Source organism: Melopsittacus undulatus, chromosome 2 (genome assembly GCF_012275295.1).
Source record: "Melopsittacus undulatus isolate bMelUnd1 chromosome 2, bMelUnd1.mat.Z, whole genome shotgun sequence".
Lineage (NCBI taxonomy): Eukaryota > Metazoa > Chordata > Aves > Psittaciformes > Psittaculidae > Melopsittacus > Melopsittacus undulatus.
Window position 1 is genome coordinate 99,261,005 of NC_047528.1, and position 13,831 is coordinate 99,274,835.

At 34.3% G+C, this 13,831-nt stretch overlaps 1 protein-coding gene across 1 annotated transcript in view; it reads left to right on the forward strand.

Moving 5' to 3' along the window:
- The first annotated feature begins 454 nt into the window (after nt 1–454).
- TMPRSS15 (transmembrane serine protease 15) overlaps nt 455–13,831 on the forward strand; it is a 54,762-nt gene continuing 41,385 nt past the window's right edge. Inside the window, exons 1-9 of the mRNA XM_031051401.2 lie at nt 455–599; nt 2,860–2,990; nt 3,289–3,356; nt 4,156–4,200; nt 6,330–6,472; nt 8,163–8,204; nt 10,694–10,735; nt 11,114–11,152; nt 13,102–13,221. Of these exons, the coding sequence (XP_030907261.2) occupies nt 455–599; nt 2,860–2,990; nt 3,289–3,356; nt 4,156–4,200; nt 6,330–6,472; nt 8,163–8,204; nt 10,694–10,735; nt 11,114–11,152; nt 13,102–13,221 (775 nt within the window). The remainder of the gene's footprint in view (nt 600–2,859; nt 2,991–3,288; nt 3,357–4,155; nt 4,201–6,329; nt 6,473–8,162; nt 8,205–10,693; nt 10,736–11,113; nt 11,153–13,101; nt 13,222–13,831) is intronic.

Sequence of the window (13,831 nt, forward strand, 5' to 3'; positions counted from 1 at the left end):
ATATAAAACAAATTACTTTTAAAGAAATTTTTCAAGCAGAATGATGAAAGATACGACTTTCCCAGTTGTCCTCATAACTGCATTTGTGAAGAATTAGCAAAAAAACTTTACAAGAAGTAAATCTGACACTGGTACTTAATATGAATTTTCAGTTAAAAATATCAGATTACAAGAAACAGTGCAAATCCATTGACCAACCTTACATTTCTGTGGGTTTCTTTATTCTTTATCTGAGACATAAGTCCTTCTGTTCTGAAGTGATTTCTTCACATTTGCATATCTTGTGTATGAGTATGACTGTTCAGGAATGTTGTAAAAACTTATGTCAGTGACATTTTATGGTGTAATTAGTTTACAAGCATCTCCTATAAATATCTGTTCATGTGGATTATTACCCTCCGTTTTAGGTTGTGTCTTTTGTCAGTCCTTAATTCATAGAGCTTTCAAGTTAGAAATGAAGCTGAAAAAAGCATCTGCTAAGAAATATGTTTGTCTTAGTTACTATGAAATTTTGTTTGCTTCTCTCACTGCAGGTTTTGTGTGTGTTTGTGTTGGACTGATTGTTCTCTCATGGTTGTCAGTCCGGGAGTTAGAACGAGGTAAGCAGCCAACCTTTAATCTTTCCAGGAGTTCTTCAGTAGACTCAGCGGTGGTGTCATTGTGATTATTTTTCATATTTCATGCCATGCTTTTAATGAAGGGGGAGGAGAGGTTGGAGATATTTGTTTTCCTCCTCTCCTCCCATGGAAATCAATGTGAACAAAATAGGCAAAAATATATAAGTGTCTGAAGTATGTCTCAAAACCATAGAAAAGAATTTTCATGGTTTAGAATTTGGGTGGGACCCCTGGAATGCAATCCTAGCTACAGAGTTTTGGTTATTCATTTGTATTCATCAACTACGGAAGGTAATATGACAACCATTTATGGGGTTTGATTCAGAAAGACAATGATAATCCTCTGTGTTCTACATCTCTTGGAATCTTTAATTTTTATATAAAAAAAATAATATTTTAAAGTCATCTATTGATGTGAGAGAAATCCTACATTAGACAGTAAAGATAGTTACTTTTAATATTTAACCAATACTTAGAACGTGATAGAATCAAGCTACTAAGACTCAAAGTAAACTATCTTTAAAAAATGTCATGATTTTCAAATGGAACTGAAATTTTGGTTTAAAGGTCTTGTGGATATCTATTAACTGTGTCCTGGTTAAGGCCACATCTGCAGTATTGTGTCCAGTTCTGGGCTCCTCAGCATAGGAGAGATATGGAGTTACTGTAGAGTCCAGTGAAGGACTGATCAGATTGTGGAGTTCTCCATCCTTAGAGATGTGCAAAAGCTGTCTGAACATAGTCCTGGCCAGCTGGCTTTAGGTGGCCTTGCTTGAGCAGTGGGGTTGGATCAAATGACCTACAGAGCTTTCTTCCAACCTCAACCCTTCTGTGATCTAAATTTTTGTTTGGAAGGAAATATATTTAGGTCTGTGAAACCCTCACAGCTAACAGCAAAGTGATATTTTGAAACAGTGTGAAGGAAATTTTTTGGGCAATCATTAACCAAAAATCCATACTATTTCATACTGAAGAACAGGAAGACTAAACTACTGTAAACCATTAAAAAAAAAAAACAAACCAACTTTTGTCAGAATACTCATGTTTATTCTTTCAATTGCTATTGATTTTCATTCTAGATTTTAAAATTTGCTTTCCCTACTGAGTTTCTTCCCCTCTTACCAGAATACTATCACACAATAGAACACAATGAGCTTAAAGGTAATGATGGTGTGTTGTCTCTTTAGAACATGAATAGGCACTAATTTAATAATGTTCAAATAATAATTATAAAAAATTAAAACATATATTTGACTTATATAGGAAAAAAAGGCCTTTGCTATTTAGAAACATTTGTTTAAACAGATTTGCAATTGTTGGAATGGCCTTCAAAGAAGTTCTAAGTAGTCTGCTGTTACTAGTTGCTAGCAAATTGGTGTCATTAGGCTGTGCTTTCTATTAAAAGTTTTTATTACAGTATTTATTAGTTATATGCCTTTATCTTAAAAATTATGATAACTGCTTGATATTAATGCCTTCAAACACAGTCTACAAATACCAGTGGTACTGTAACTGGTATGCAAAAGGCATTTTTCTGTCAATCAACCAACCACATTAATTCAGGGCTTATCTGAAAATTTTCTGTGTGTTACACAATGAGGAAATATTTTTAATATATAATGAATTGCTTTATGTACATCTCATATGCTGTAGTATATTAAAAATCAAGATTAAATTTACTGTAAGGACCAGTTATCTAGTTTCCTCATAAATCCTCCTAGCACTTCATGCATGTATTGGTAAGAAATGTGAGGTCAAATATAGTTTAACTATCTGGCACTAGTATTTTCCAGCATGAAGTGAGCAGAATTTAATAAAGAAAGTGTGGAGTAGTAGTTCTTAGTATTTTTAATCCAAAACACAAAAAAATCTCATAATTCACTAAGTATTACTCTTCCCATGTATCTTTTTCCCTTGTGTCAGGCACAATTGGGCATAACATTGTCCCCTTTACCCATTTACAGTGCTTCTGGAAAACAGTGTTTGACACAAAATTGAAAGTAATGAGAGCTAAGGACAATTAGTATTCATAAAAATATGTTTACAGTTGTAACTATTGTAAACATTTAAAAAATTCTATCACTTTTTTGAAATCAGCACTAGGTAAAACATCCCTGGTTGCAAAGAAAACAGAAAGCTAAAACTGATTGTATTGTTGGTTTGTGTAGAATAAAATCTAATATAAAGTTTTTAATTCATTTCTATGTAATTCAAAACATTGAATTTTATTTTAATTATCTAGCCAAAGCAGATGGGAATACACATGGCTACATGGGAACATTTAAAATACTCTCTGGGACATCATTCACTCCTGCTTTGCAAAACAGATCATCAGCTGATTTCAAAGTCCTTGCCTTTGATGTTGAACAACTGGTAAGAACCTATTGGTCTCTGGTTAATTCAAAAGCATTTGTAGCTATATTAATTTCCTAACATAACCTGCTCTTGATGGCTTTTTTCCTTCTCTAAAATGAGATATTTCAGGTCCTAAACCTTCAGACTTCAGTGTATACCTTATTTGTGAAAATTAGTGAAGCATCAAAGGGGAAGTTTGCTTTTGTAGTCTAGATTTGAGAAGGAAAAATTATTTAGTATTAAAACCACGAATGCAATGTCAATTTGGTGTATTTTTAATTCCTGTATTTGCTCAAGATTTCTCTTTTCCATATAGATACAAGAAGTTTTTCAAGCAAGTGATCTGAAAAATGAATTTGAGAGATGTGAAATTTCCCAGTTCAAGTAGGTGTAGTTTGCAAATAAACATCAAGTTCCCTACTTAGCTATTTATCTCAGGAGTGCTTACCAAAACCTTGCTTTTCAAGAGATATTTGGGAACATCCTGTATTATTTCTTTCATGTCTTGTGTCCTCCAAGTGTTGCTGTGGGAAGTTTGACACCATTGTGTTTTCTTGAGCAAACTTCCGTCACAGACTCCTGTATATCGTTGTCTTGACCAAACCAGAAAGGTTGCACCCAAAGACCAGCTCACGAAATTTCTGTATTTTAGAGCATTGACAAATTTCCCTCCCCTCAAGAGTTATTAGTTGTGCTATGTTTGCAGGGTTGCTGGCCCTTTCTTCTAATTCAGGTTAGAGATCTGCTGGCATAAGCTGAAATGAATGGAAATACATTCATGTCCTTACAGACCTGTATTCACTTAAATTACATTCCTTAGGTTGTTACCGATGAGGCTAGCATATGACACAGGTAAAGCTATACCCTAAGTCCTTATTAAGAGTCCATAAAATAGGTACAGTAAGATCTGTTTTTTTATTTAATCTTGTTTGACCTTGTTTTTCACTATCCTATTATGTTTGTTGCCCTGCTGAAGGTCAGCTGGCAAAAAAGACAAGTATATGCATGCAGTGAAGTCTGTTCTGAATTAGGTCCTGATTCAGCAAAACATTTGTAATATTGTCTTCTATTATCAGTTTCAGAACATGCTTCCACATTATCCACAACATTATAAACTCAAGGGAAAATGTATGCTTTTGTGCTGTTTTTTGTTATAGGTTTTTTGTTGGGTTTTTTTCTACAGGAAATCTGAAGATGGCCTTGAAAGAGTCAAGAAGTCAGAGACTCGGTAATGGCAAATGAGAAAGTGGGCAAGAGACAACGATACTATTAATTTAGAAAATTATGTAGACAGTGAATGGATATGAAAATATATCTTTAGAGATTGGACAAGGCTTTCTAAAGCACGCATGAAGCTTCAAGACATAATCTCTCCTCAAAAAACATCCTTTAGAATTAAAAGAAAAAAAAAAAGAAAAGTTATAATCTCTGAGACTGTCAATTTAGGAAAAAAAATGGGAAAGATAGTAAAGATGGACAGAAAGATGGACAAGAAAGTAGGTAGGAAATTAGCTAGAAATTAGAGAGTGTTTGTACTGAGCTTGCTCATGCAAAGTTGCATAGATTGAGGGGCAGATTTCACATTGTCAATAGCAACTTAAGTTTTATTAAAGGAAGATATAATGACACATAGGCAAACAAAACAGAGAACAAAGGATTAAGACTGTAGAACTGGAATATGTCAAGAAATTAATTATATTAGTTGTTTTATAGGTGAGAGAACAAAATTAAAGAAATATGCACTATTGTGACAGCAGATGATGCACTTCTGTTACACCATTTGCTCCTGTGATATCAATGTTTTCTGTAAATACATAAAATAGCTAAATATTCAAAGTGCTAGTTCATTTGAATGACCATGCTTGCAAAATGAAAATGGGTAATAGCCAACCATGAATACATGTATGTTGAAAATAGGAAGCACATTTGAATTAGAGCAATCTTTTGATTGAAATAGTGCACAATTTAGTTTCTGCATGTAGAATAGGGGTATTTCTATAAAAAATTGGGCATCGAAGATGGAGACAACTCTGAACTCAAGACTCTGTATGCAAGATATGGGTTTCTAGAATTTTCTCATCTGGTCAATCTAGATGCCTTTTTTAGGAGCTGGTAGATTATGCCAAAGAACATCTTATTTTTTTTTCTGTCATCTACAACAGGAATCTAGATATTGGCACTGTCAACACCTGTATTGGGTAAAATCAATTCCACCCAGTATCTTGACACAAATACCACAGAAATCACAAAAAGATCTGATGTCAGTGAATGTTGGATATGGCTTTGAATGCGCCAGTAAGGATCTCTCTTCATTCCTTCTTTGAAATAATACTTGAAGTATTATTTTGTCTCAGAAGATTTTTTCTAGTTGACAATTTAAAGTGTTTACCCCTTCGGACAATCTCGTTACATCACCCTTGAAACTCTGCTGAGTCACAAAGATAGCAATAAAAGCTTTTTTTTTGCTCACATGGCATAGAGATTATCAGAAACATTTAAGAAATTAAAGACGAGAGTTTTTCCATATATATTGCAAACTGTGAACTATGGTCAGCAGAATGGCAGGATTAATCTCCTCTTATCAAAACGACTCCTGAGTCAGTTGTAATTGGGTAGTATACATGCTTAACAATTCAAAGTTGGAGAACAATTCAAATTAAATGGAGAAAAACTTTAGCAAGCATCATACTTTGACACTACCTTAGTCTAGCTACAAATATGAAACTTCATAATAGTATCTAGAAGGAACGGGAGAGAGCAAATAGAAAACACTCTGGATAGAATTCAGGCACCTTAGAAGTCAAATGTAGTTTAATCACTGATTTAAAAACATCTATGCTTTTAGCCATTACTGTTTCCCTATGAGAATCTATGCAGTCATACAGTAGATCCTCACAGATGCAGAATCCACAGATGATGTTTGCTTTATAGAAGTGTTCGCTCTGTATTATAGTTTTGCACCATGAATATATTACATAATTTTCATGACACTTCAAGGCTTACCATAAATATTTTAGGGCTTAAACTAGAAGGCCTGTTGAATAACAATAAACCTACTTCAGTTTATTCAAAATTCATCTCTGTTGCAGCAGTTCATATAAATGTTGTTTTGGTTTTTTTCCACAATGAAAATAATAGCAGATAAAGAAAAAAAACACATTTCTTCAAGGTTCGAACCTAGAGATAATCAAGAAGTGTTTCTTCATGTGTGATCTTTGCCAGCCAAAACTTAAAGATATTCTGACTTTGCAAACGGAACCTGTGTTGGAATGAAATATTGGCTAGGTGATTAGTCATATAGCAAATTTACTTCATTAGCTTGTATAACTAATAACCTTCTCTCTTTTGTATTGCTAGTGTTGTTGTGGTCTTCACCCTTTATTTTAGCCACATGGTAACAGTTGAGAGAGTAAAAAATGAGCTGGTTTTGCACATCAACTCAAATAAAACTAATCTTACCCAGACACTGAAAATTGATGTGAACAGCATACAAGTCACAGGTAAGACTGGTAAACATTTTTTTCCTCTACATAAATTCTTGAGAACTGCAAGTAACAGGAATGAAAATTTACACTCCCAGCCAGCGAAGAGATTGTTACTTATGGCCATGGGTGCCCTCCTTCCCCATTAGAGAGCTTACAGTAACAGCTAAATGAACCATTTACAACTTTGTCAGCTGGAAAGTATGTCAGCATGGTGTATGTTCATTAAGGAGGGAGTAAAGATAAAGTCATGATTTCCCAGTGAAAACCACTTGATTTCATCTCTTTAATGTAGTATAATATTTGTGATTTCATTATCACTCAGATTAAAGCAATTAAGCCTCAACCATGTTGTTTCATAAGTAAATTCAGTTTTGTTTCTCTAAAGAATATGAAAAGGGGCTCAGCCTTACAGTGAGTGAAGATTCATTTATTGAAAATATGTCAGTCAGAAGATGCCGAGTAGAGTGTGGCTTCTGGAGAAGTGTGCCCAAGGAACTGACCTCATATGGCTCTAAAGCATAGTAAAATGTAAATGGAAGAAAAGGAATGTGGCTTTTAAGTAGTTTTAAATTTTGCAAATATACAAATATAGTGATTTTATGTAAGTACTAGAAAATATATCGCCTGTGTAGAAGCCAAACAAGATCAATGGGATTCCTTGGTTTTACCCCAAAAATCTTCAAACCAGACCTTTACTGAGGATGAGGATAAAAAACAACTTGAATCCTTTGAAGTGGAAGTTGATTAGCTGACATCTGAAGATATGCTGGCGATACTATTAAGTAGCAACTGATTGCTTTATGAGGGTGGGATCTCTGATGTGCAATGTCTCTTACTCTATTCTAAAATGCACTTTTTTTTCTAAGTATATCAGATGTTTGAAAGCTAAATTCAGAGTCTTGACATCTTTATTTTTCTTTCCTATTTTCACCACATTTCCGAAGTTGTTGTGAATAGCTTCACATCACTGTGGAAAGTGATTGCTCATTATACTTTAAAAATGCCACCAAAAAAGAATTATGAGGAGCTTTTTAAAAGATTGTATATCTATTGATGAACCTTGGAATAGTTAAACTTTTCTTGCTGTGGATCATTAAAATCCCCTTTTCACTTGAGGTATCATCTGTCCATTCCATCTGCAGTGCTTCAATGAAATAACAACCATAACTAATTAACATTTATAATTGTATATGGCACTTTTGCACACTATACCTCAATGTGTTCTTCAAGCCTTTTTCCTATTTCAGAGAGGGAGAGAACTACAACACAGGTGTGGCTTGATTGAAATCATGGTTTGCACAGTGATTAAAAGTAACTTACTTTCTTACAAATTATCCCAAGTTAATTTTAACTCATTTATCTGATTTAAATAATGTTTTATAAGACACAGGTGCTCTGAAAATCTGCATAGCATAAAAAATGCCAAGGCAGAGATTTCCCAGATGAAGACATTTTATATGCAATACAATGAACTGGGATTGAAAGGTGTTGATATGAACATTTCCTCCTTTAGGAAGATCATAGAGTTTGAGAAAGACTGGGAACAGGGTAACATGATCATAATGAGGGAGTCGGGACACTGCTAGTAATTCAAAAGAAATAGTCACAGCTGATTTATTTATTTTTTTAATTTCCTTTCTTTGAGTTGTACAAATGGTGATACAATGCTATAAAAGGAATTTATAATGAATTTGCTTTCTTCCAGTCACTGCTGAAAATCTCACTACGATGATGCCATTAACTTCAGGTCAGTATCTTTCAATAAACAGAAACTATTTTTTTTGTCACCACTACAACATGAAGAAACATAAAACTTGCAGTTTGGCTAGTATAACTTAGTAAAGGTGCCTCGGCTGTAGTTGGGTCTTGAAAGAGAGGGTCCATTCAGTGATAGTTAGCCACCCCACATCATTTCTAACCATTTGAGAAAGCACAGATCTGGAGTCTGTACAAAAGCTCTAACAGCTTCCTTAGTGGATCAAAGAAAAAGTTGAGTCTCCACCAACCAGCTGAGTTGCAAGCTGAAGTTTTTGTAGATTTAAGCAGATAGATGAGACTGGAGAGTCCTACTCTTGTGCTGTGGTCATGAATATACTGGGAAATGTTCATTGATTGATTTTTCATCCACTACTACTAGAAGTCTTATGACAATATGAAGCAGACACATCTTGATCTCACAAATTCACAGAGTACAAACCTGCCAAAAGTCAGTCAGACAGCTGAATAATACAGCAGATGCTTTGTAGATACAGGTAGGGTTGCCATATTCAAGCTGCATACAAAGCATCATGTATGAATTCTCCAGGACAGGGTGCAAGACCAGGAGCTTTGTGCAACTTATGTGAGCTAAATATATGCACCTATGAATATAGGAGCCAAGTACTTGTTGATTGTCTAATTACAGCCATAACGAAGAAAGAATTATTATTAGTTACAGGTCTACAAACATGTATAGTCCAAAGTGTATAATTACCACAGCTTATTCCTAATGATACAGTTAAAACTGCTAACACACAAATTTTCTCCTATCTATCCCTGCCTCTGGTATGCTATCTCTATGCTCCCCTGAGTCATAAGTTCAATGTTGCTAATTATCCTCAAGAAGAACTGGGGGGGGGGGGGGGGAGGGGGATCAAAAATTACAGAGGAAGGAAGGAGGAAGGGAGCTGGGAGCTGTCAGCACCCCAGGCTGGAAGGAGAACGTTCCTGATGTGGATTACTTTTTTGTCCCTTTGGTCTTGGGTTTGCCTGGGGTCATTTTTGTATGTTTGCAAACAATGTCTTCTTCTTTGTTCTTCCTGTTTCACTCCACAATATACCCGAGTATTAACATATGTGGTATATTTACATCTCCTGGATGCTTGGGTTTTGGCTCTATTGACCCTAAAACCATCCTTATCCACCTCACATGTTACTTTAGTGAAACTGCACAGTAACTGAGCATTTTTGATTTGTGCTTATAATATAAGATGCCTCTGTCACCTTCCTGTGCTTTTCCTTGCACATTTTTTGCTGTCAACTTGTACGTGCATTATTGGGAGTTCCTCTAGCAATCCAGATCTCTTTCAACAGTCTTCAAGGCATAGCTACCTGATAATTGTTCTGTTAGAACTACTTGCTTCTGCAGGTATCCATGTTTTAGGGCTTGGTATGTTTAATTCCTTCCAAAATAGTGATCCTTTAGACACTATTTAGACAGATATGTAACTAAACACATATATAGGTATATAACGTATATGTCTGTGTATATGTATGTAACATTTGACAATTACTGTGAATGTATGAATGAAGCTTCCTTCTCCGAATGTAACTGAGAACAGTCTGTCCAGCTGCACACTCCCTGCACCTTCTGCTGGGCTCTCCTCTCTCTCTGCCAGAGGAAATGTGTTCTTAAACTTGCTGAAATAGAATGCTTTGTAATCCATTTAATACATAGTGACCTAGCTTAGCTTAATGGTGTTTACTAGATACACATGCTTTAATTGAAAATTGGTAGGAAGTCCTCATGCAAGTTTGTGCACTTCTAGGTTTGGGAGAGCAGGAACATCTAACAAAAATGTGATGTCTGATGATCTGCCTATGGCAGGGGGGTTGGAACTTGATGATCTTAAGGTCCTTTCCAACCCTAACTATTCTATGACTCTATGATCAGCAACTTTTGCCAGAAAAACTGATAGACAACAAACTATAGAGGTCTTACTATGTCTCTCACTATATTCTTTCTTGCCTTTCATCCTATAAACTAAGGGATAAGATGAATTAACTGTAGTGACGTAGGGATCTTTTTGAGCTGAGTACCTCATCATCCTACTCTCATATTTAAGTCAATGTAGAAAGTGAAAATAGTAAACAGGGATGCTAACGCAAATACAAAGAGGAAAAGAAAAAATGTTTGGAAGTGGAAACACCAGGGGCACCCTCAGTAATTGCTGTTAAAAGCACCACTACTAAATGGAACTTGTGTTGGAGCCATCACAAATGAGCATTCCACTTTCCCAGAGTGTTTTGCAGTTTACTATCACTAATACAAATCTACTTATGTATCTAGGCATTTGTTCATGTGCAATTATGCATGTATAAATGTAAATATACAAATACTAGATAGTTTGAGGCTCCTCTCTTCACACTGCGGTGATTGCTTTGTTGAGCGATTTGTGGAGTTATTTATAAAATATGCATATATATTTTAGTACTAATATTGAAGTTTTTGTAACTTTTCAGTTTCAGGTTCAACAGATCCTGTGAGTCTAACTACAAGCTCCTTCTCACCAACTTCAGGTCAGAACTTTAAAATATCAGAGAAAGACAAAAAAGAATTTATGTCATTTTAACCGAAAAAGAACTAACAGACAAGTAAAAAAGGTCTTTTGAAGTTAGTGAAAAGCATGTGACTAGAGCTAAAAGAATGAAATTTAAAATAAACTTGGATTCCACATTATTTATCTTATGTTTATTATGACACTTGGCCTTCAGGATCAAGGCCACTCAAGCTGGTGCTACTGTACCATTACCTAAGCTGGGATTTGGGGATATAGCAAATAGTGTAGATATAAGAGCAGACTAGCTGCTGCTTAGTTCTGCCTAAGCAACTGCAGAGGTGCTCCCAGAGAGCAATAAGGAGACTTCTAAACTTGGGTTGTATTTTGCCAGGTTCAGGACAGCTCGCTACAAGCAAGCCCTCAACAACTGCAGTAGGTAACTGTGTATGGGGAGAAGCACGGAGGTCATATCAAATAGTCTGAGATATTAGAATCACTTAGAATACACTGTTTTCATACAACCACTTCTTATGTCATTCAGTTCTCACATCCCATTCCTACAAATACATGATATGTAGGTTTATCTTTGATTTGACAAAAAAGACCTCTTCAAGAGAAGGGACTTCTAAGATTGTACATTCTACAAAAATTATATGTGTGTGTATGTTGATATATATATTTACATTCATACTGGCTGCTCATTTGTGTTTCCTGTTGTTTGTTGAGGTTTTAACAAAAAAAAAAAAAAAGGAAAAAGCTGCTTGAATCTTTGAAAACCTCCCTTAGCCTTATTAAATGGTGAAATATATGTTATTTATAAGCATTTTCAAATGGAGCTAATATATTTACTGCCATTTTTTAGTTGACTATAGCAATTACATTATATTTCAAAGTAATCTGCTGTTTAAAAAAAAAAAGTCAAAATATTTAACTAGAAAATGTTAATTTATTTTTATCCAGTAGGTGGCAATACTGTTTAGTTTTCTGAGTTGAAGAATAAATTGGACTCAAATCATGTCCTATGTAAACAATGTTTTCTTGCATATTGGGCTTGTGGAAAACATATTAATTGCTCATTGTCTGGGTTTCTGCTCTGGGTCTAGAATGCACAGTTTCGATTCTGTTCATCTGTGGCAATTCATTCATTGGCCTTGTGTCACCAACACTTGACTAAAGTACGTTTTCTTTCGATTACCAATTGGGTGCAAAATGGCAGCCCTTTTTCTCTACATTGTCTTCATTGCTAGCACTGGAAGTGTTTTGTAAAGCATTTTGAAATGCTACAATACTTCCAGATACATCCAAACCAATTTCAGTCTTTGTCATTACACTGATATACAATATTATATAAATATCTAGTTAATTTGATAACAGAACTAACAGTTTTATGAAAGAAATAAATCAAGCAATAATGCTTAGAGGCTTCAATTTCAGGTTTGCAAATTAATATTTTTCCTTTTCACTTTGCAAATGCAATTTGAATATTTTCGTTCTTGCAATTTTGAACTTTTCCAGTTAGCAGTTACCAAAACAAAGGAATTATGTGAATAATACCAGATGAGTAATTTCCATGGAATTTAATGCAATTATCAAGAATTTAAAATTAGTAGTTATACAAAGCTCATTTTAGCTGTGTATTTTTGTTCAGTTTAATAGGACCTGCTTGAATTCTACAGATGTCTAAGATCAAAGTAATCTAAAGACTAAAAGATGTCTGCAGTGCATGAACATTTATGCTCTAAGAAAACACTAATACTGAGATTCCACAATTTTAAGGACCTTCCCATGTATTATTTTTTGCAGAAATTTTGCTTTTAACTTACAAATTTAGTTTGAAAATCTGAAAAGACTAGGGTTTCTGAGATTCCTAGTATTTTGAAATTCAGTCTTAAAGTCTTTAATTTTCCAGATATGCTGGTTAAAAACCAAAATTATTTAACATGACAAAGTGCAACATTATGATAAGTTGAAGAAATGGAAAGTTGAAGAAATTAAATTGTATTCAACTAAACCCAGAGATTTTTCACTTGTATTTAAACTAAAGTACACATGTTATTCAAGAGGAAAGTATCATTTATTATCTTGCATAAAATAGTTCATTTCTGTAGAGGAAGTAAATGGGAATTCCTGGGAATTTTCTTCCAGCCCTACTTCAAGCTTAGTTTCAAAAACTGTATCACTTCTGAGAACTTTCTCCATTCTGTGCCAGATTTATCTTTTTAGTGTGTGATATTTCATTCCAGGCTTCTGAAAATGCAGTTTTGTAAAACACAATAGAGTGGGTGATTTGATTTGTGCTAAAGTAACCAGAGGTAAGTCAATTTTCCTTGGTAGTGAAACTGCATTACTACTCTGCTGTTATTGCTATTTTCTTTATTATTTCAGCTGAATGTTTGCCACCTGCTGAACTTTGTGATGATGGTGTAACCTGCATCAGAAATTATTTATTTTGTGATGGAATCTTGGACTGCCCGGATGGTTCTGATGAATCTGAAAAAAGATGTGGTAAGAATGTAAATCCCTGTAAATAGTCTTTTTAAACATGCTTAAACCTGTCAATAGTTAGTAAATTGGTTACAGGCAATAAACTGCAGTGTTTTCTAACCAAATCAATTCTACAAAAATATTAACAAGAGCGATTGTTATAATCTTTATATTGTAAATAGAAACAATTTTCTTTAACTTTTCGTTAATGAAGAATATGTTTTTTAAATAATGAAGAAATACTACAATCTGGCTATATTAATATACAACAATATAGACATAACTTCTTGCTACAAAAACATTAACAATATATATAAACTGAATGAAATTGATAAAATAATATTGACATTTCATATAAAGTTGTGTACCAGCAATATCAAATAATGTTCATACAAAATAAATTAAAATTATGACCCCATAAAGATACCAAGTCACATTACCTCATATCAGAAACCAACTAATAGCATAATAGCCAGAAGAGTTTTCTTTTTTTATTCCAGCATTAATATTGTCATATGAAACATCGCAAATGGCTTTTTCCGTGTTACTGTGTATAGTCAGCTACACTGGTATTGTACATCCAGAAAGTTAGATGGGTCAGGTCCTGGCAACATTTTGTAGTCACAGTAGG